The following is a 23,767-nucleotide window of genomic DNA, read 5'->3' as shown; positions in this document are numbered from 1 at the left end:
TGTGGAAGAGCAGTGTGGTTTCAAAACTGGTAGAGGATGTGTGGATCAGGTGTTTGCTTTGAAGAATGTATGCGAGAAATACTTAGAAAAACAGATAGATTTGTATGTAGCATTTATGGATTTGGAGAAGGCATATGATAGAGATGCTTTGTGGAAGGTATTAAGAATATATGGTGTGGGAAGTAAGTTGCTAGAAGCATTTGTACAATGAGGAAGAGAGAAAAGTGATTGGTTCCCAGTGAATGTCAGTTTGCGGCATGGTTGCGTGATATCTCCATGGTTGTTTAATTTGTTTATGGATGGAGTTGTTAAGCAGGTAAATGCAAGAGTCTTGGAGAGAGGGATGAGTATGCAGTCTGTTGTTCCTCATTCATTCTCTCCATGTGACCAAACCATTTCAACACACCCTCTTCTGCTCTCTCAACCACACACTTTTTATTACCACACATCTCTCTTACCCTTTCATTGCTTACTCGATCAAACTACTTCACACCACATATTGTCCTCAAAATCTCATTTTCAACACATTCACCCTCCTCCAAACATCCCTATCTATGGCCCACGCCTTGCAACCGTATAACATTGTTGGAACCACTATTCCTTCAAATATACCCATTTTTGCTTTCCGAGATAATGTTCTCGCCTTCCACACATTCTTCAATGCTCCCAGAACCTTCACGCCTCCCCCACCATGCAACTCACTTCCGCTTCCATGGTTCCATCTGCTGCCAAATCCACTCCCAGATATCTAAAACACTTCACTTCCTCCAGTTTTTCTCCATTCAAACTTACCTCCCAATTGACTTGACCCACAACCCTACTGTACCTAATAACCTTGCTCTTATTCACATTTACTCTCAGCTTTCTTCTTTCACACACTATACCAAACTCAGTCACCAGCTTCTGCAGTTTCTCACCCGAATCAGCCACCAGCATTGTATCATCAGCGAACAACAACTGACTCACTTCCCAAGCCCTTTCATCCACAACAGACTTCATACTTGCCCCTCTTTCCAAAACTCTTGCATTCACCTCCCAAACAACCCCATCCATAAACAAAGTAAATAACCATGGAGACATCATAAAACCCTGCCGCAAACCGACACTTACTGAGAACCAGTCACTTTCCTTTCTTCCTATTCGTACACATGCCATACATCCTCGATAAAAATTTTTCACTGTTTGTAGCATCTTGCCTCCCACACCATATACTGTTAATACCTTCCACATAGCATCTCTATCAACTCTATCATATGCCTTCTCCAGATCCCTAAATGCTACATACAAATCCATTTGTTTTTCTAAGTATTTCTCACATAACATTCTTTAAAGCAAACACCTGATCCACACGTCCTCTACCATTTCTGAAATCACACTGCTCTTCCCCAATCTGATGCTCTGTATCACCCTCTCAATCAATACCCTCCCATACAATTTCCCAGGAATACTCAACAAACTTATACCTCTGTAATTTGAACACTCACCTTTATCCCCTTTGCCCGTGTACAATAGCACTATGCATGCATTCCGCCAATCCTCAGGCACTTTACCATGAGCCATACATACATTGAATATCCTTTTCTTATTTCCTCCGTACATGTCTTCCATTTTCTGCATTAGCTAGGTAGTGCTAGGGACACATGAAAACAGACCACATTTTATTTGCTTACATCCATTCTCTAGAAGTCATTTGCAGTACATCTGAATCACATCTCCTAGACCTTTCTGTGGTTTTCCCTTTCCATTTCACATGTCCTAGTTCAATCTGTTAACAGCATGTTGCTCCTGTATGCCACATCCCTCCAATTCACTGTACCCTAAGCACAGATTTCACCCTCCTGAGTAATCAAAATATTTTTCACTTCATCTTCCTATCTCTAGTTTGCCCCCTCACTCACCCTTTGACTCGCTTGGGCTTCCATTGTTCCATTAGCTTGCCATGTCCACTCCCAGGTATCTAAAGACTACACTTCTTCCAAATTTTCATTCAAACTCATACCCCAACTAACCTGTCCCTCTGCCCAACTAAACCTTACTTTTAATCACATTTGATATCAACTTATTCCTTTCACACATACTGCCAAATTCATTCAACAACTTCTTCAGTTGCTCTCACAAATTGGGCTTACCAGTGCTGTGTCACCAGCATATGACAAGTGACTCACTTCCCAGGCCCTCCTCACCCTTTACAAATTGATACTTGCCCCTCCCTTCATCATCCATGCAATTGTCTCTCTGTATGTTTCCCTACTAATTTGATAGTTTTCATCTGGTTCCATTAAGCTCCTTGAATATGGGAAGTTTGCATTTTTTTTTTTATCTGGTCAGAGTGTGTTGTTCTGTTTCCAAATGTAAGTTTGAATGTTGAATATGTATGATTACTTATTTTTACTGTATGGGGAGGAAGTTATACATTTGTGGGACCTCATCTCTTGAACATTTTCTACCATCATACAACTTTTTGAATTTTAGTATGCTGTTTGCATATATCTGATAAGCTTCATTTGTGTTGCAGGTGAGAGTAACCCTGAGCAGTATGTAGATCAACGGCGATGTAATGGGGAATCACAGGGAGAAGTGTGCTGGAGTGTGAATGTTCCTGCTGTTCTGCCAAGAAGTAAGTGGACCTGTTTGAGTACTCTCCCACAGTTGTAAATCAGCCAAATAATACTCATATATTTATTTATTTGTTACATGTTCTTCATTCATTAGGTACAGTACTGCCTTTCTTTAAAACTATTGTGTATATTGCCATTGAAAACTGTTTTATAGTTGAAATTCTCATGGTATAATGATCATTACACATTACCACAGATGTAGGCAGTGTAGTAATCCGTTACCACAGTGGGGAGGAGAATGGCAGTGCATGTTTGGGGTCATCTGCCGTGCTGCGTGTAGTAAGACTCAGTGATGGGTCTGCGTCTGACTCTTCAGAAGAAGAGACTCTTCACCCATCCTTAACCATTCAGCGCTGTCTCTCCTGCACAAGACTTATTTGTTTCACGCTCTCAAGTGAGTTCCCAAATCATTTTTATTATGAAGGTTTGACCCCCTGACACATTAATGCATTTGATGGTACCATTGTTTAGCCACTTTTAAACTGTGGCCCCTCTTGGTGGTATACCACAGATTTTCAAAATCCGCATTGTTCTTCATAAATGAGTTCGTCTTTATTGGTATACTTTTATGTTAGGGGCTTTTCTTATGTTTACTCACTAAGGCAGCCCTTATTCTCTTCACACATGCTTATTTCTCATTTTGGAAGTCATGGGTAGCATATTTCCCCATGTAGTAGCTTCACCAGCATAGAAAAGTCTTCAGCAAATATTAGAAATGTTTCAGTTCTCACAGATAGTTTTCTGGCTGTATGAGAAAGATCACTTGCTTTGGATGATATTCCCTAATACTGTAGAAAATATCCCTCTTATTGCAAAAATGAAAGACATGGGGGAACTGGCCATTATGGTATGGTCTGGAAGCAGAGTTATGAACTTAAATTGGAAAGGAGAACAATTGCTCTTCCAATTCAAGACAATCCTAGAAGTTATAGTCTTTATTTTTCCTAGGGAATGGAAACTAACCCAGAGGTGAAGAAGGAGCTTGGAGAACATTGGATAAAAGGGAGGTGAGGTACTGTACAATGGAAAAAGGAGCTTTGAAAAACAGTATAATAGGCAAGCTGATGAATTTTAAATTGACTTCTGATAGTATAGAGAATTTGAGTAGAAACTATGATTGCACTGTAAATGTAGGTATTGACATTGAGAGTATTTATAAGACATAATATCAAAGCCAAAATGAAATGAATGCTAGAGAAAACAACATCCCCAGTTCTTACAGTGTGGAAGTTCTTGACATGGGTTATATGCTAGTTTAATAGATTATATAGTGTATATGATTTATGTTGATATTAGCACAAAAAGATGTTATGTCCTCAGTAAGGTTGAGTGTTATTTGAAGAGTGTACTTGATGTTTAATGTAGATTGTAGATCATACTTGAAAAAATATATTTTGTCCATGAATGTGTATTTCACCATGTACATGGAACTGAGAGATGGATTCTTTGCATAAAACTGTCTGCACTAGAGACAAAATCATCAGTGACAGTTATAAATCCCAAATGGAAACTTCTTCAGTTGTGAGAGATATGAAAACAAATTAGAAAAATAAGTAAAGGGACAGAGAAAGAAAGAAATAATGCAAGAATGTGCTACACGTATGGTATACATAGGATATCTTGGATTGTGTAAGGGAGTGAGGACCTTTTTCTCTTGACCTTGATAGTCTGGAACAACTAATTAAACACCCAACGTGATCAGCATATCATAACCACTTGTGTAGTACATCAAACCTATTTTTTTTGTGTGTGTGTGTGTGTCTGAGCCATTTCTCGGTAGATATACTGTTTTTGCCCCCTTCATGTCTTCACAGTACAATATTATGTCCATGAAAACAAATCTCTGCCTTCTAAATGTTAACTTTGGCCCTGTAGAGTGTTAGTAGGTTTTCTTATGCATGTTTACACAGACTTTCCTTAAGACCAGCACTGCTTTGCTGGCCAAAATCCCTCCAGTTGTGCTACCAGTGTTGTGGAGGTCTTCTTGGTTGGGATGGAACCCTATTACTTCCCTGTTTTAAGACTTGCTGCAGATATACTGGTATTCATAACAGAAGAGACTAGCAGGGTGAATAGCTTTATTGTGGGCAACCAGCAGGAAGTCCTAAAGGTAGAGGGTCCTAATAGTTTGTAAATGAGCCTTTCTCATGTAAGCAGTAGTCTGGTCTAGCATGGGTGAGGTTTAGTTTGGTATGACTAAAGCTGTCCTCTCCACAACAGGTTTATCCTAGCTGCTTTGCTTGCATGCCCTTGGAGAAGTGCATACAGATAGGTTGTCAGCAGAGTTATACCACAACTTAACTGCAAAGATAGGTTGTCAGCAGAGTTATACCGCAACCTAACTGCAAAGATTAATTCAGGATCATATTCACTGTAAGAGTTTCACAGGTCCTATGGCACCATTTCAGCTACTAGTTTGTCATGGAATTTCTTAAAAACATTTTATTTCACTTCCAAACTAGTCCTAATTATCTTGCCAGAATCTCAGGTTTCACTTGGTTCTTTTCCACTCTTAGTCATAGGGATTTGATGTTATTTAACAACTAGTTATATTACAGTGTAACTTAAACCAGATGTATCGAGTATGATATTATGTATCAGACTTGCTGGCTCGGAAGATGCTTCTGGTTGTTAGTAGATATATGCTTTCCTGAATGACTACCTGCTATTTGAATATTTTGAACTTGCATTTTCTAAACTTTTCATGCCTCCAAAATTTACTTGATCATGGACATAGCAACAAACATGCAAAACACCTTATAATGGAGCAGTGCACACTGGATAATAGGGGTACATTCAAATGATTAGCCAACTTCCTAGCTGGCTTCCAAACTATGGCTATTGCACCCTCTGAAACCACACTCAATAGGCTTACAGTTTATGGACATTGCAATACATGCAAGATAATATGAAATGAAGCAGTATTTATTGGGGAATAGTTATTCATATAAATGATGATCCGACTTCATAGTTGGCTTGGTCAGAGTTATTTTGTCCCTCTGAAACTACACTTGCTAGGCAAGTTCAGGATATGCTGTCTTATTCACATTCTAGATACCTCCCATCTCTTCAATATTACAAATGGATTCGACATAACAGACCATGTATGCCCAAGATACATCTTCCAATTTGATGAATTGAACACTTGTACCTAGAGACAGGACTCACAAGTATAACACCAAAATTGGCTGATGACAAAATTTGGAAGCACTGCCAAGTCATATGAAGATTACTCAAAGATTCACAGGGATTTAGATTAACTTTTATAGTGGACAGAGAAACAGAAAATGGATTTCAACATCGATGAAGGCAAAGTTATGCATTTTGGCTCCAATAATAGAATCATAAGTACAAAAAGTAAATGAAGAAAAGGACCTTGGAGTAATTATCAGTAATGACCTTGAATCTGGTAAACATTGACTACTTGCATACAGTAAAGCCAATTGGATGTTAGGTTATATAGTTATAAATAAACTACAAAACAAAGGATATGATACTCACCCTTTGCAGTTTCCTGGGTAGACCTTATTTGGAGTATGCTATTCATAGAAGAGCACCCCAAATTAAACCTTCTCAGAAATAAGCCTTAAGAGTAAAGGCTTAAAGATAGAAATTATTCTCTATAAAAAGTGCAGACTCTGAGGAGACCTGATAGAAGTGTTCAAAATACCAAGAACCACCCCAGATATGTGATTAGTAATTAATACTGGGGTGAATAAAACACCCTATAGATAAAGAATATTATTATTTTATAACCCCAGAACTCTTCATCCATGGACTCTTGCTGTGTGACACTCTATGACAGGGAAAGGATGGACTCTCTTCAAGTCTGTAATTTCCCTACTACTGGAAGTAGCACAGCCTTGAAGCTGCAGGAATCTCTTTAGAGAAAGGTGTCCTGGGGTCAATAATAGTTATGAGAAGTGGTTAGGAGAAACCAGATTATGGATAGGGGAGCTTTGGTTTTGATGCATTACAGATGAAGCAGCACCAGGAACAGATGAGTAAAGGCCACATCTCATCACATCCACTCACCATCGTGAGTAATGTGCCAAAACCACAGCTCCCTATCCACAACCTTACTCAACGTACCTTTCCATGCTTTATCCTGGATGCTTCACATTCTCTGGTTCAGTCCGGTGACAGTATGTTGACCCACTATACCTTTTTTGTTCCATTTCACTCTATCTCATGCACCCCTTTCACCCTCTTGCATTTTCAGAGCCTGATTGCTCAAGGGTAAAGGGGAAGAGTGGTTTGGGAATGTCTTGGGAGTAAAGTCAGGGGTTAGTGAGAGGACAAGAGCAAGGGAAGGAGTAGCTTTACTCCTGAAACAGGAGTTGTGGGAGTATGTGATAGAGTGTAAGAAAGTAAATTCTAGATTGATATGGGTAAAACTGAAAGTTGATGGAGAGAGATGGGTGATTATTGGTGCATATACACCTGGGCATGAGAAGAAAGATCATGAGAGGCAAGTGTTTTGGGAGCAGCTGAATGAGTGTGTTAGTTGTTTTGATGCACAAGACCGGGTTATAGTGATAGGTGATTTGAATGCAAAGGTGAGTAATGTGGCAGTTGAGGGAATAATTGGTATACATAGGGTGTTCAGTGTTGTAAATGGAAAAGGTGAAGAGCTTGTAGATTTATCTGCTGAAAAAGGACTAGTTATTGGGAATACCTGGTTTAAAAAGAGAGATATACATAAGTATACGTATGCAAGTAGGAGAGATGGCCAGAGAGCATTATTGGATTACGTGTTAATTGATAGGCGCGCGAAAGAGGGACTTTTGGATGTTAGTGTGCTGAGAGGTGCAACTGGAGGGATGTCTGATCATTATCTTGTGGAGGCGAAGGTGAGTATTTGCAGGGGTTTTCAGAAAAGAAGAGAGAATGTTGGGGTGAAGAGAGTGGTGAGAGTAAGTGATCTTGGGAAGGAGACTTGTGTGAGGAAGTACCAGGAGAGACTGAGTACAGAATGGAAAAAGGTGAGAACAAAGGAGGTAAGGGGAGTGGGGGAGGAATGGGATGTATTTAGGGAAGAAGTGATGGCTTGCGCAAAAGATGCTTGTGGCATGAGAAGCGTGGGAGATGGGTTGATTAGAAAGGGTAGTGAGTGGTGGGATGAAGAAGTATAAAAGAAAGAGGCAGGAGGTCAAGAGAAAGGTGCAAGAGGTGAAAAAGAGGGCAAATGAGAGTTGGGGTGAGAGAGTATCATTAAATTTTAGGAAGAATAAAAAGATGTTTTGGAAGGAGGTAAATAAAGTGCGTAAGACAAGGGAGCAAATGGGAACTTCAGTGAAGGGGGCTAATGGGGAGGTGATAACAAGTAGTGGTGATGTGAGAAGGAGATGGAGTGAGTATTTTGAAGGTTTGTTGAATGCGTTTGATGATAGAGTGGCAGATATAGGGTGTTTTGGTCGAGGTGGTGTGCAAAGTGAGAGGGTTAGGGAAAATGATTTGGTAAACAGAGAAGAGGTAGTAAAAGCTTTGCAGAAGATGAAAGCCAGCAAGGCAGCAGGTTTGGATGGTATTGCAGTGGAATCTGTTAAAAATGGGGATGACTGTATTGTTGACTGGTTGGTAAGGATATTTAATGTATGTATGACTCATGGTGAGGTGCCTGAGGATTGGCGGAATGCTTGCATAGTGCCATTGTGCAAAGGCAAAGGGGATAAGAGTGAGTGCTCAAATTACAGAGGTATAAGTTTGTTGAGTATTCCTGATAAATTATATGGGAGGTTATTGATTGAGAGGGTGAAGGCATGTACAAAGCATCAGATTGGGGAAGAGCAGTGTGGTTTCAGAAGTGGTAGAGGATGTGTGGATCAGGTGTTTGCTTTGAAGAATGTATGTGAGAAATACTTAGAAAAGCAAATGGATTTGTATGTAGCATTTATGGATCTGGAGAAGGCATATGATAGAGTTGATAGAGATGCTCTGTGGAAGGTATTAAGAATATATGGTGTGGGAGGCAAGTTGTTAGAAGCAGTGAAAAGTTTTTATCGAGGATGCAAGGCATGTGTACGTGTAGGAAGAGAGGAAAGTGATTGGTTCTCACTGAATGTAGGTTTGCGGCAGGGGTGTGTGATGTCTCCATGGTTGTTTAATTTGTTTATGGATGGGGTTGTTAGGGAGGTGAATGCAAGAGTTTTGGAAAGAGGGGCAAGTATGAAGTCTGTTGTGGATGAGAGAGCTTGGGAAGTGAGTCAGTTGTTGTTCGCTGATGATACAGCGCTAGTGGCCGATTCATGTGAGAAACTGCAGAAGCTGGTGACTGAAGTTCCCATTTGCTCCCTTGTCTTACGCACTTTATTTACCTCCTTCCAAAACATCTTTTTATTCTCCCTAAGATTTAATGATACTCTCTCACCCCAACTCTCATTTGTCCTCTTTTTCACTCTTGCACCTTTCTCTTGACCTCCTGCCTCTTTCTTGTATACATCTCCCACTCATTTGCATTATTTCCCTGCAAAAATCATCCAAAAGCCTCTCTCTTCTCTTTCACTAATGATCTTACTTTTTCATCCCACCACCCACTACCCTTTCTAATCTGCCCGCCTCCCACGCTTCTCTTGCCACAAGCATCTTTTGCGCAAGCCATCACTTCTCCCCTAAATACATCCCATTCCTCCCCCACTCCCCTTATCTCCTTTGTTCTCACCTTTTTCCATTCTGTACTCAGTCTCTCTTGGTACTTCCTCACACAAGTCTCCTTCCCAAGCTCACTTACTCTCACCACTCTCTTCACCCCAACATTCTCTCTTCTTTTCTGAAAACCCCTACAAATCTTCACCTTTGCCTCCACAAAATAATGATCAGACATCCCTCCAGTTGCACCTCTCAGCACATTAACATCCAAAAGTCTCTCATTCGCGCACCTATCAATTAACATGTAATCCAATAACGCTCTCTGGCCATCTCTCCTACTTACATACATATACTTATGTATATCTCTCTTTTTAAACCAGGTATTCCCAATCACCAGTCCTTTTTCAGCAGGTAAATCTACAAGCTCTTCACCATTTCCATTTACAACACTGAACACCCCATGTATACCAATTATTCCCTCAACTGCCACATTACTCACCTTTGCATTCAAATCACCCATCACTATAACCTGGTCTCGTACATCAAAACTACAAACACACCCACTCAGCTGCTCCCAAAACACTTGCCTCTCATAATCTTTCTTCTCATGCCCAGGTGCATATGCACCAATAATCACCCATCTCTCTCCATCAACTTTCAGTTTTACCCATATCAATCTAGAATTTACTTTCTTACACTCTATCACATACTCCCACCACTCCTGTTTCAGGAGTAGTGCTACTCCTTCCCTTGCTCTTGTCCTCTCACTAACCCCTGACTTTACTCCCAAGACATTCCCAAACCACTCTTCCCCTTTACCCTTGAGCTTCGTTTCACTCAGAGCCGAAACATTCAGGCTCCTTTCCTCAAACATACTACCTATTATATTATTATTTTTATTTTGCTTTGTCGCTGTCTCCTGCATCAGCGAGGTAGCGCAAGGAAACAGACAAAAGAATGGCCCGGCCCACCCACATACACATGTATATACATACACGTCCACACATGCAAATATACATACTTATACATCTCAACGTATACATATATATACACACACAGACATATACATATATACTTATGTACATAGTTCATTCTGTCTGCCCTTATTCATTCCCGTCGCCACCCTGCCACACATGAAATGATAACCCCTATCCCCGCTCTAACTGTCTCTAGCTGTCATGTATGATGCACCGAAACCACAGGTCCCTTTCCTCATCTAGGCCCCACAGAACTTTCCACGGTTTACCCCAGACGCTTCATATGCCCTGTTTCATTCCATTGACATCACGTCGACCCTGGTATACCACATCGTTCCAATTCACTCTATTCCTTGCATGCATTTCGTCCTCCTGCATGTTCAGGCCCCGATAACTCAAAATCTTTTCACTCCATCTTTCCACCTCCAATTTGGTCTCCCACCTCTCCTTGTTCCCTCCACCTCTGACACATATATCCTCTAGGTCAATCTTTCCTCACTCATTCTCTCCATGTGACCAAACCATTTCAAAACACCCTCTTCTGCTCTCTCAACCACACTTTATTACCACACATCTCTCTTACCCTTTCATTACTTATTCGATCAAACCACCTCACACTATATATTGTCCACAAACATTTCCTTTCTAGCACATCCACCCTCTTCCGCACAAGTCTATCTATAGCCCACGCCTTGCAACCATATATCATTGTTGGAACCACTATTCCTTCAAACATACCCGTTTTTGCTTTCCAAGATAATGTTCTCGACTTCCACACATTCTTCAACGCTTCCAGAACTTTCGCCCCCTCCCACACCCTATGTTTCACTTCCGCTTCCATGGTTCCATCCGCTGTCAAATCCACTCCCAGATATCTAAAACACTTCACTTCCTGCAGTTTTTCTCCATTCAAACTTCCTCCCTTGTTGACTGGTAGGTGAGAATTTTCAGTGTATGTATGGTTTATGGTGAAGTGCCTGAGGATTAGCTGAATGCATAGATAGTGCCATTGTATAAAGGCAAAAGGGATAAAGGTGAGTGTTCAAATTACAGAGGTATAAGTTTGTTGAGTATTCCTGGGAAGTTATATGGGAGGGCATTGATTGAGAGGGTGAAGGCATGTACAGAGCATCAGATGGGAAGACCAGTGTGGTTTCATAAGTGGTAGAGGATATGTGGATCAGGTGTATGCTTTGAAGAATTATTATTTTATTTTTTTATTATACTTTCTCGCTGTCTCCCGCGTTTGCGAGGTAGCGCAAGGAAACAGACGAAAGAAATGGCCCAACCCCCCCCCCATACACATGTATATACATACGTCCACACACGCAAATATACATACCTACACAGCTTTCCATGGTTTACCCCAGACGCTTCACATGCCTTGCTTCAATCCACTGACAGCACGTCAACCCCGGTATACCACATCGCTCCAATTCACTCTATTCCTTGCCCTCCTTTCACCCTCCTGCATGTTCAGGCCCCGATCACACAAAATCTTTTTCACTCCATCTTTCCACCTCCAATTTGGTCTCCCTCTTCTCCTTGTTCCCTCCACCTCCGACACATATATCCTCTTGGTCAATCTTTCCTCACTCATCCTCTCCATGTACCCAAACCACTTCAAAACACCCTCTTCTGCTCTCTCAACCACGCTCTTTTTATTTCCACACATCTCTCTTACCCTTACGTTACTCACTCGATCAAACCACCTCACACCACACATTGTCCTCAAACATCTCATTTCCAGCACATCCATCCTCCTGCGCACAACTCTATCCATAGCCCACGCCTCGCAACCATACAACATTGTTGGAACCACTATTCCTTCAAACATACCCATTTTTGCTTTCCGAGATAATGTTCTCGACTTCCACACATTTTTCAAGGCCCCCAGGATTTTCGCCCCCTCCCCCACCCTATGATCCACTTCCGCTTCCATGGTTCCATCCGCTGCCAGATCCACTCCCAGATATCTAAAACACTTCACTTCCTCCAGTTTTTCTCCATTCAAACTCACCTCCCAATTGACTTGACCCTCAACCCTACTGTAACTAATAACCTTGCTCTTATTCACATTTACTCTTAACTTTCTTCTTCCACACACTTTTCCAAACTCAGTCACCAGCTTCTGCAGTTTCTCACATGAATCAGCCACCAGCGCTGTATCATCAGCGAACAACAACTGACTCACTTCCCAAGCTTTCTCATCCCCAACAGACTTCATACTTGCCCCTCTTTCCAAAACTCTTGCATTTACCTCCCTAACAACCCCATCCATAAACAAATTAAACAACCATGGAGACATCACACACCCCTGCCGCAAACCTACATTCACTGAGAACCAATCACTTTCCTCTCTTCCTACACGTACACATGCCTTACATCCTCGATAAAAACTTTTCACTGCTTCTAACAACTTTCCTCCCACACCATATATTCTTAATACCTTCCACAGAGCATCTCTATCAACTCTATCATATGCCTTCTCCAGATCCATAAATGCTACATACAAATCCATTTGCTTTTCTAAGTATTTCTCACATACATTCTTCAAAGCAAACAGCTGATCCACACATCCTCTACCACTTCTGAAACCACACTGCTCTTCCCCAATCTGATGCTCTGTACATGCCTTCACCCTCTCAATCAATACCCTCCCATATAATTTACCAGGAATACTCAACAAACTTATACCTCTGTAATTTGAGCACTCACTCTTATCCCCTTTGCCTTTGTACAATGGCACTATGCACGCATTCTGCCAATCCTCAGGCACCTCACCATGAGTCATACATACATTAAATAACCTTACCAACCAGTCAACAATACAGTCACCCCCTTTTTTAATAAATTCCACTGCAATACCATCCAAACCTGCTGCCTTGCCGGCTTTCATCTTCCGCAAAGCTATCACTACCTCTTCTCTGTTTACCAAATCATTTTCTCTAACCCTCTCACTTTGCACACCACCTCGACCAAAACACCCTATATCTGCCACTCTATCATCAAACACATTCAACAAACCTTCAAAATACTCACTCCATCTCCTTCTCACATCACCACTACTTGTTATCACCTCCCCATTTGCGCCCTTCACTGAAGTTCCCATTTGCTCCCTTGTCTTACGCACTTTATTTACCTCCTTCCAGAACATCTTTTTATTCTCCCTAAAATTTAATGATACTCTCTCACCCCAACTCTCATTTGCCCTTTCTTTCACCTCTTGCACCTTTCTCTTGACCTCCTGTCTCTTTCTTTTATACATCTCCCACTCAGTTTCATTTTTTCCCTGCAAGAATTTGTGTTAGAAATACTTAGAAAAACAGATGGATTTGTATGTAGCATTTATGGATCTGGAGAGGGCATATGATAGAGGTGATAGGGATGCTCTGTAGAAGGTGTTAAGAGTATATGGTGTGGGAGGTAAGTTGCTGGAAGCAGAGAAAAGTTTTTATCGAGGATGTAAGGCATGTGTACGAGTAAGAAGAGAGGAAAGTGATTGGTTCCCAATGAATGTTGGTTTGCGGCAGGGGTGTGTGATGTCTCCATGGTTGTTTAATTTGTTTATGGATGGGGATGTCAGGGAGGTGAATGCAAGAGTTTTGGATAGAGGGGCAAGTAAGCAGTCTGTTGTGGATGAGAGGGCTTGGGAAGTGAGTCAGTTGTTGTTTGCTGATGATACAGCGCTGGTAGCTGATTCAGATGTGAAACTGCAGAAGCTGGTGACTGAGTTTAGTAAAGTGTGTGAAAGAAGAAAGCTGAGAGTAAATGTGAATAATAGCAAGGTTATTAGGTTCACTAGGGTTGAGGTACAAGATAATTGTGAGGTAAGTTTGAATGGAGAAAAACTAGAGGAAGTGAAGAGTTTTAGATATCTGGGAGTGGATTTAGCAGAGAATGGAACCATGGAAACAAGTGAGTCACTGGGTGGGCGAGGAGGCAAGGGTTCTGGGAGGGTTGAAGAATGTGTGGAAAGTGAGAACATTATCTTGGAGAGCAAAAATGTGTATGTTTGAAGGAATAGTGGTTCTAAAAATGTTATTTGGTTGCGAGGCATGGGCTATAGGTAAGGTTGTGCGGAGGAGGGTGGATGTGTTGGAAATGAAATGTTTGAGGACAGTATATGGTGTGAGGTGGTTTGAAAGAGTAAGTACTGAAAGGGTAAGAGAGATGTGTGGTAATAAGAGTGGGGTTGAGAGAGCAGAAGAGGGTGTATTGAAATGGTTTGGTCACATGGAAAGAATGACTGAGTAAACATTGACAAAGAAGATATATGTGTCAGAGGTGGAGGGAACGAGGAGAAGTGGGAGACCAAATTGTAGGTGGAAGGATGGAATGAAAAAGATTTTGAGCAATCGGGGCCTGAACATACAGGAGGATGAAAGGCGTTCAAGGTATAGAGTGAATTGGAACGATGTGGTATACCGGGGTCAACATGCTATTAGTGAATTGAACCAGGGCATGTGAAGCGTCTGGGGTAAACCATGGAAAGTTTTGTGGGGCGTGGAGGTGGAAAGGGAGCTGTGGTTTCGGTGCATTACACATGACTGGTAGAGACAAAGTGTTAACGAATGTGGCCTTTGTTGTCTTTTCCTAGCGCTCCCTTGCATGCATATGGGGAAGGGGGATGCTGTTTCCCACATCAGTGAGTTAGTGCCAGGGAACAGATGAAGAACAACCCATCCACTCTTATACACATCTATATACATAAATGCCCATACACGTACATACAAATATGTACATATACGCATATACATACATATACATATATACACATGTACATATTCATACTTGCTTGCCTTCAATCCATTCCCTGCACCATCCCACCCCATAGGAAATAGCATCGCTGCCCCCCACTTCAGTGAGGTAGTGCCAGGAAAACAGACAAAAAAGGCAATAGTCATTCACACTCATTCTCTAGCTTTTGTGTGTAATGGACCGAAACCACAACTCCCTGTCCACATCTGGGCCCCACAGACACTTCTATGGTTTACCCCATACGTTTCACATCCCCTGGTTCAGCACGTCACCCCAGTATACCACATCATTCCAATTCACTCTATTCCTTGCATGCCTTTCACCCTCTTGTTTTTTCAGGCCCCAGTCACTCAAAATCTTTTTCACTCCATCCTTCCACCTCCAATTTGGTCTCCCACTTCTCGTTCCCTCTACTTTTGATACATATATCCTCTTTGTCAACTTTTCCTCATTAATTCTTTCCATAAGTCCAAACCATTTCAACACACCCTCTTCTGCTCTCTTAACCACACTCTTTTTATTACCACACATCTTTCTTACCATTTCATTACTTACTTGATCAAACCACCTCACACCACATATTGTCTCCAAACATTTCCTTTCCAACACATCCACCCTCCTCTGTACAACCCTATCTCTAGCCCATGCCTCACAACCATATGATATTGTTAGAACTACTATTCCTTCAAACATACCTACTTTTGCTTTCTGAGATATCTTTCTCTCTTTCCTCACATTCTTCATTGCTTCCAGAACCTTTGGTCCCTCCCTCACCCTGTGACTCACTTTTGCTTCCATGGTTACTTTCACTGCTAAGTCCATTCCCAGATATCTAAAACACTTCACTTCCAATTTTTCTCCATTGGAACTTACATTCCAATTAACTTGTCCCTCAACCCTACTGAACCTAATATCCTTGCTCTTATTCACATTTACTCTCTACATTCCAATTAACTTGTCCCTCAACCCTACTGAACCTAATATCCTTGCTCTTATTCACATTTACTCTCAACTTCCTACTTTCACACACTTTTCTAAACTCAATCACCAACTTCTGTAGTTTCTCACTTGAATCAGCCACCAGTGCTGTATCATTGGTGACCAACAACTTTTTTCCGAGGCCCTCTTATCCCCAACAGACTGCATACTCGCCCCTCTCCAAAACTCTTGCATTTACCTCCCTAACCACCCCATCCTTAAACAACCATGGAGACATCATACACCCCTGCGGCAAAGTGACCTTCGATGGGAACCAGGTGCTCTCCTCTCTTCCTAGTCATTCAGATGCCATACATCCTTGATGAAAACTTTCCACTGCTTTTAGCAGCTTACCTCCAACACCATATACTTTAAGACCTTCCACAAAGCATCTCCATCTACCCTATCATATACTTTCTCCAGATCCATAAGTGCCACATACAAATCCATCTGTTTTTCTAAATATTACTCACGCATGTTTCATAGCAGACACCTGATCCACACATCCTCTACCATGTGCGGGGAGTGGTTGAGGAATGGGATGTATTTAGGGAAGCATTGATGGCATATGCAAAAGATGCATGTGGCATGAGAAAGGTGGGACATAGGCAGATTAGAAAGTGAATGGTTGGATGAAGAAGTAAAGTTGTTAGTGAAAGAGAAGAGAGAGGCATTTGGATGATACTTGAAAGGAAGGAGTGCAAATGACTGGTAGATGTATAAAAGAAAGCAGTAGGAGGTCAGGAGAAATGTACAAAGGTTGAAAAAGAGGGCAAATGATAATTGGGGTGAGAGAGTATCATTAAACTTTAGGGAGAATAAAAGGATGGTTTGGAAGGATGTAAATAACAAGTGAAAGACAAGAACAATGGAACATCAGTGAGGCCAGCAAGAGGATAAGTGATAACAGGTAGTGATGAAGTGAGTATTTTGAAGGATTTTTGAAAGTGTTTGATGATAGAGTGGCAGATGTAGGGTGTTTTGGTTGGGGTGGCATGCAAAAAAGTTTCTCAACATCCTGTCAGGGAGAGTGGTTTGGTGAAGAGAGAAGAGGTTATGAAAGCCATGCGGAAGATGAAATCCGGCAGGGCAATGGGAGTGGATGATATTACAGTTAAATTCATTAAGAAATGGGGTTACTGTGTTGTTGATTGGTTGGGAAGGATACTCATTGTATGTATGGATTATGATGAAGTGCCCGAGGATTGGTGGAATGCATTATACTGCCTTTGTACAAATGCAAAGGGGATAAAGGTGTGTGTTCAAACTAGATGCATAGGTTTGCTGAGTATACCTGGAAAATTGAATGGGAGGGTATCGATTAAGAGGGTGAAGGTATGTACAGAGCATCAGATTGGGGAGGAGCATTGTGATTTTAGAAAAGGTAGAGGATGTGAGGATCAGGTGTTTACTTGGAAAAACAGATGGGTTTGTGTGTGGCATTTCTGGATCTGGAGAAGGCATATGATAGGGTTGGTAGAGATGCTTTGTGGAAAGTCTTTAGAATATATGGTGTGGGATGTGTGATGTCACTTTGGTTGATTTGTTTATGGATGGGGTGGTTAGGGAGGTAAATGTAAGTTTTGGAAGGGGGGATATGCCGTCTGTTGGAGGTAAGAGGGCCTGGGAAGTGTGTCAGTTGTTTTTCTCCACTGATACAGCACTGATGGATGATTTGAGTTTTCACAGCACTGATGGATGATTTGAGTGAAAACTGCGGAAGTTGATGACTGAGTTTGGAGTGTGTGAAAGGAGAAGTTGAGAGTAAATGTGAATAAGAGCAAGGTTATTAGGTTGAGCAGGGTTGAGGACAAGTTAGTGCCTCTGGACTTGCACCTGTGCTTGCTTGTTTGTTCCATTTCTTTTGAAAACCAAAACTTTTTCTTCTCCTTGGAAGCATGCATTGTTACATCCCATCCCTAGGAGGGATGACCATTCTGACCCCTCTAACTATCATCCTTTTGCTTTGACTTCACCATTTCCAAAGTCTTTGAATCCCTCCTCAACTCCTGTATCCTTAAACGCCTTGAAAACCACAGTCTTCTCTCTGATCACCAGTATGGCTTCTGTAAGGCAAGATCCACTGGTGATATTTTTTCCTATCTTAATAATGTATGGTCATCATCCCTGAAAGATTCAGGGGAGTCATGTGTAGTTGCCCTTGACATATCTAAGGCTTTTGACTGGATGTGGCATCAGGGTTTCATCTCTAAGCTCACCTCTTTTGGCTTCCCTCCCTCACTCTACTCCTTCATATCTAGCTTCCTCTCTGGCCGATCTATCTCTGTGATTGTTGATGGATCAGCCTCCCCTCAAGGTTCTTTCCTTCCTGTTTGTTTCTTTCGTTTTTTCTCCTTTTTTTTTTTCAGTGATTTCATCTCCTCCACAGATAATGCAATCCATTCATATGCTGACAACACTGCATTCATCCAATTCCTTCACTTTTGCCTCCTCTCACTCGATCTGCATCTCGTCTTGACACAGCTTCCACAATAAACTCAATCTTGGACAGGATATCTCAGTGGGGTACACAAAATCTTGTTAAGTTTAATGTCTCCAAGACCGAGTTGCTACCCATCTCTCTATCGAAAACTCCTCACAACTCATCTCTCCTTTGATGGTTCTTTAACATCCACTCTTTCTTGGAAACCACACATTACAGGAATAGCTAAGTCTGCCTCTAAGAAACTGGTTGTTCTGTTTAGATGTTGAAACTTCTGAACAGTTGCTTCATTTATACAAGTGATCAATTTGTCCTTGTATGGAGAACTGCTCTCACATTTGGGGTGGTTCAAGTTCTGCATCCCTACTTGACAGATTTGAGTTGAAAGTGATCCGCTTCATAAACTATCCCAGGCTAACTTCCAAACTTGACCCTCTTGCTCTACGCTGCAATGTTGGTTCACTTTCCCTCTTCTATAGGTGTTACTGTGGTTTTTACTCATGAGAGCTGGCTGCTTGTGTGCCCACACTTTTAGCTAGACCACACTATACTCAGCAAGCTGCTGCATCACATGATTATTGTGTAGCCATCTGTAACTTGAGGGTGGGCCATTTTGATACCTAAATGTCGAAGCTTTGGAACTCTCTACCCTCTAATGTCTTTCCCAATAACTATGACCTTGCACATTTCAAAAGACAAGTTTTTCACTTTCAAAATTTTTTACTTTCCCTTGTCTTTTCCAGTTTCACAATTCTCTATATTTCAATTAAGGCCCAGCCTTGATGTGGACTTTTGTCTGTGACTGGAGCCTTGAAAATAAAAAAGTTGGGATGTAAGTTTGAATGGAGAAAAATTGGAGGAAGTGAAGTGTTTTAGATATCTAGGAGTGGACTTGGAAGTGAATGGAACCATGGAAGCGGAATTGAGCCATAGGTTGGGGGAGGTGGTGAAGGTTCTGGGAGCAATGAAGAATGTGTGGAAAGAGAGAACATTATCTTGGCAGTGAAAGGAACAGCAAACCAGTTATCATAACATACAGTATGTGGTACTGTCATTTGTAGTTTCTCATCTCTGAACTAAGCCCTCAGCATCAGAGAGTGCTTGCTAAGAGGCCAAAACTTCTCTTTTTATCCCCTAAATAAGGTATATCTACTAGATTTTCACCTAGTAGTAGTAGTTGGTAGGCAGCCAACAACCAAGGAGGTATATTACCAGTACTACCTACCTGGTTATCAGAAGGGTGAGTGACATCTTCTTAGTGAGCCAGCACTTTAGTGGTTGTCAAGTTGCACTCCTCTGACCCAGGTAGCTGTCATTTCTTTCTTCCTCATTAACATATGGACTACTGGCATTCTGTCCACAAATATACAATCTCTTCTTATCATATGTAACATCTAACAATACTCAACTCATGCAGCTCATTCTTCATAACTCTAGATTTTTCTGTTGTGAGCACTATGTGCTAGCCCTGCCTTTTGGCAAAATGGTAAGAGCAGTAGATAGAAGTAGTAGGTAGGAATATTTGGAGAGGAGCATTAGGTAGTAGCATTAAGTAGAAATAGTAGGTAGGAGCATTAGATAGAAGTAGTCATTAGGTATATAAGGTAGGAGCCTCTGCAAACACTGCGATAGACTTGCCCTCTGCCACTGGCCTGTCAAGGGTGAGGCGCTAAAGGCTAAGAAGCAGCACTGGAGTTCTTTAGTTATGGAGACTTTGTTGTCATGGCCAACCCTTTAAGGGAGTTCCAATCGGAACAGGGGTCAGGGATATTGATAGAGAGAACATTATCTCAGAGATCAAAAATGGGTATGTCTCAAGGAATAGTAGTTTCAACAATTTCATGTGGTTGTTAGGCATAGGCTATAGATAGGGTTGCATGGAGTTGGGTGATCGTGTTGGAAATGAAATGTTTGAGGACAGTATCTGGTGCGAGGTGGTTTTGATCGAGTAAGTAATGAAAGAGTAAGAGAGATGTGTGGTTATGAAAATAATGTGGTTGAAAAAGCAGAAGAGGGTGTGTTGAAATGGTTTAGACATATGGAGAGAATGAGTAAGGATAGGTTGACAAAGAGGATATATATGTCAGAGATGGAGGGAACAGGGAGAAATGGGAGACTGATTTGGAGATGGAAGGGTGGAATGAAAATGATTTTGAGTGATCCGAGCTTGAACATGCAGGAGGGTTAAGAGCATGCATGGAGTAAAGTGAATTGGAACAATGTGGTTTGCTGGGGTCAATGTGTTGTCAGTGGACTGAACCAGGGCATGTGAAACATCTGAGGATGAACCATGGAAAGGTCTATGGGGCCTGGATGTGGATAAGGAGCTATGGTTTCAGTGCACTGCATATGACAGCTAGAGGATGAGTGTGAGTGGATGTGGCTTTTTATCCTTTGTTTCCTGGTGCTGCCTTGCTGACGTGGGGTGGCGATGCTGTTTCCTGTGGGGTGGGGTGGTGCTGGGAATGGATGAATGTGAGCAAGTATGAATATATACGTGCATATATGTTTGTATATGTACAGGTACACCACCGATTTTCCAGCACTTTTGGTTCCAAAGCCATGTCAGATTAACCATTTTGCTAGACCAACCGTTGTCACATAATAATAATTCATCAACACACCTCTAACCCACTAATTATACATCTCCCATGTGTCTAATGTAACATGGACAGCTAGATATTTGAATTAAACAAATATTAAATGTTTAGGCACTCTCAAATGGTAAGTCTGTCCTTAGATTGTTTGAATCCAGTGGCATATCTAGGGTATAGCAGGTAGGGCAGGTGACCTGGGCACTACTTGAAGGAGGGTGCTAGTGGCATAATGGGTCCTGAATCAGACATTGATTCGGATCTTGAAGATTTAGATTTCTTTACCATGAAAACATATCTTTGGCATTTGGAATCGCATTGATATTATTTTTTTTTTATTTTACTTTGTCGCTGTCTCCCGCGTTAGCGAGGTAGCGCAAGGAAACAGATGAAAGAATGGCCCAACCCACCCACATACACATGCATATACATACACGTCCACACACGCAAATATACATACCTATACATATCAAGGTATACATATATACACACACACAGACATATACATATATACACATGTATATAATTCATACTGTCTGCCTTTATTCATTCCCATCGCCACCTCACCACACATGAAATAACCTTCTCCCCTCTAATGTGTGCGAGGTAGCGCTAGGAAAAGACAACAAAGGCCACATTCGTTCACACTCAGTCTCTAGCTGTCCTGTAATAATGCACTGAAACCACAGCTCCCTTTCCACATCCAGGCCCCACAGAACTTTCCATGGTTTACCCCAGACGCTTCACATGCCCTGGTTCAATCCATTGACAGCACATTGACCCCGGTGTACCACATCGTTCCAGTTCACTCTATTCCTTGCACGCCTTTCACCCTCCTGCATGTTCAGGCCCTGATCACTCAAAATCTTTTTCACTCCATCTTTCCACCTCCAATTTGGTCTCCCACTTCTCGTTCCCTCCACCTCTGACACACATATCCTCTTGGTCATTCTTTCCTCACTCATTCTCTCCATGTGACCAAACCATTTCAAAACACCCTTTTTCTGCTCTCTCAACTGCGCTCTTTTTATTACCACACATCTCTCTTACTCTATTATTACTTACACGATCAAACCACCTCACACCACACATTGTCCTCAAACATCTCATTTCCAGCACATCCACCCTCCTGCGCACAACTCTATCCATAGCCCGCGCCTCACAACCATACAATATTGTTGGAAACACTATTCCTTCAAACACCCATTTTTGCTTTCCGAGATAATGTTCTCGACTTCCACACATTCTTCAATGCTCCCAGAATTTTCGCCCCCTCCCCCACCCTATGATTCACTTCCGCTTCCATGGTTCCAGCTGCTACCAAATCCACTCCCAGATATCTAAAACACTTCACTTCCTCCAGTTTTTCTCCATTCAAACTTACCTCCCAGTTGACTTGACCCTCAACCCTACTGTAGCTAATAACCTTGCTCTTATTCACATTTACTCTCAGCTTTCTTTCACACACTTTACCAAACTCAGTCACCAGCTTCTGCAGTTTCTCACATGAATCAACCACCAGCGCTGTATCATCAGCGAACAACAACTGACTCACTTCCCAAGCTGTATCATCCACAACAGACTGCATACTTGCCCCTCTTTCCAAAACTCTTGCATTCACCTCCCTAACAACCCCATCCATATACAAATTAGACAACCATGGAGACATATTATTAGTTCAATAGTTATTCACAAAAATTGATATTTCCATAATGGCGTCCTGTCCAGACAATGAGTCAGATCACTCCCAAAATCTAATCAACTGGCCCTTGTGTCATTTCTGACTTTCCATGAAAATTTTCTCAAAATTTGTGCATAACTTTTGTTGAAAGTTGCTCACAGACAAACAAACAAACGCCAGTAAAAACATAATCTCCTTGGCGGAGATAATGAAAATAAAAAATACTGGTGTCATATGTTTGGACAGGGGGGGCAGTTTCAGTGCTTGCTATAGGTGCTATTTCCCCTAGATACTTCCCTGTTTGAATCCTGTGGGGCCTTCTTCCTCTTCTGTTGTTAGTGTTTTCCTAGGTGTGCATCGCCCAAATAATGCAGTTTCGTATGCATTATACACCTGCTGAGGACAGAGGTGCTCATCAGCTATGAGTTTTGCAAATTCATCCACATACTCGGCAGCTCCTTCGTGGTTTGCAGACTACTTTTCTCCGCACACTTTATTCATGGAAATTCCATGATGCCTCTTGAATCTTTGAAGCCATCCTTCACTATAGTCATGCTCATGTTCTAATTTAAGTTCTTTATGGAACAGCTTAGCCTGGTCCATTATCATGCTGCCTGACAAGTCCACTTTATCTTTGCGGCGGTATTGAAACTGTTCCATCATCACTCAATCGTGCTCAGTACTCTTACCATCTTTCATAGTTTTTCTAGGCGTCATTTGCTTCTTGGAATCACTGTCCGCATAGAATTTCAATATTTTCTCTCTTTGCTTCTTTATCTCATAAACAGTTGATGAACCAATATTGTAGATGTCACACTGCTTTCGCACCGAAACACCACGGTCCATTTTTTACAACAGTTCTACTTTATCTTGGATCGATTTGGACTGGTGTTTATGTTTGACACCACGACTGACACTCTCATATGTCTTAGAAGCTATAGATAGGGTTAAATTTAAGCAAAATAAGCTAAGAATCTCACAGAATTGCGGTATCACCACCAATGAGTGCAGTTTAAAGAATGGAAATAAGCGCACCCTACACACAATGCCATTTGTGGCCACCCAGTAAACTAGTCTGGTGGATGCAATAATTTCAAGTTCTCTCACAAAATTTTGTCTGGACTAAA

At 41.6% G+C, this 23,767-nt stretch overlaps 1 protein-coding gene across 1 annotated transcript in view; it reads left to right on the top strand.

The window, feature by feature from the left end:
* The window catches only part of LOC139766688 (uncharacterized), a 375,409-nt gene that overhangs the window by 127,029 nt on the left and 224,613 nt on the right, over window positions 1-23,767 (top strand). Inside the window, exons 5-6 of the mRNA XM_071695606.1 lie at window positions 2,516-2,617; window positions 2,815-3,012. Coding sequence (XP_071551707.1) covers window positions 2,516-2,617; window positions 2,815-3,012 — 300 coding nt within the window. The remainder of the gene's footprint in view (window positions 1-2,515; window positions 2,618-2,814; window positions 3,013-23,767) is intronic.

The sequence above is a fragment of the Panulirus ornatus genome, chromosome 58 (genome assembly GCF_036320965.1).
Source record: "Panulirus ornatus isolate Po-2019 chromosome 58, ASM3632096v1, whole genome shotgun sequence".
Lineage (NCBI taxonomy): Eukaryota > Metazoa > Arthropoda > Malacostraca > Decapoda > Palinuridae > Panulirus > Panulirus ornatus.
This window is presented reverse-complemented; position numbering and strand designations above follow the sequence as displayed.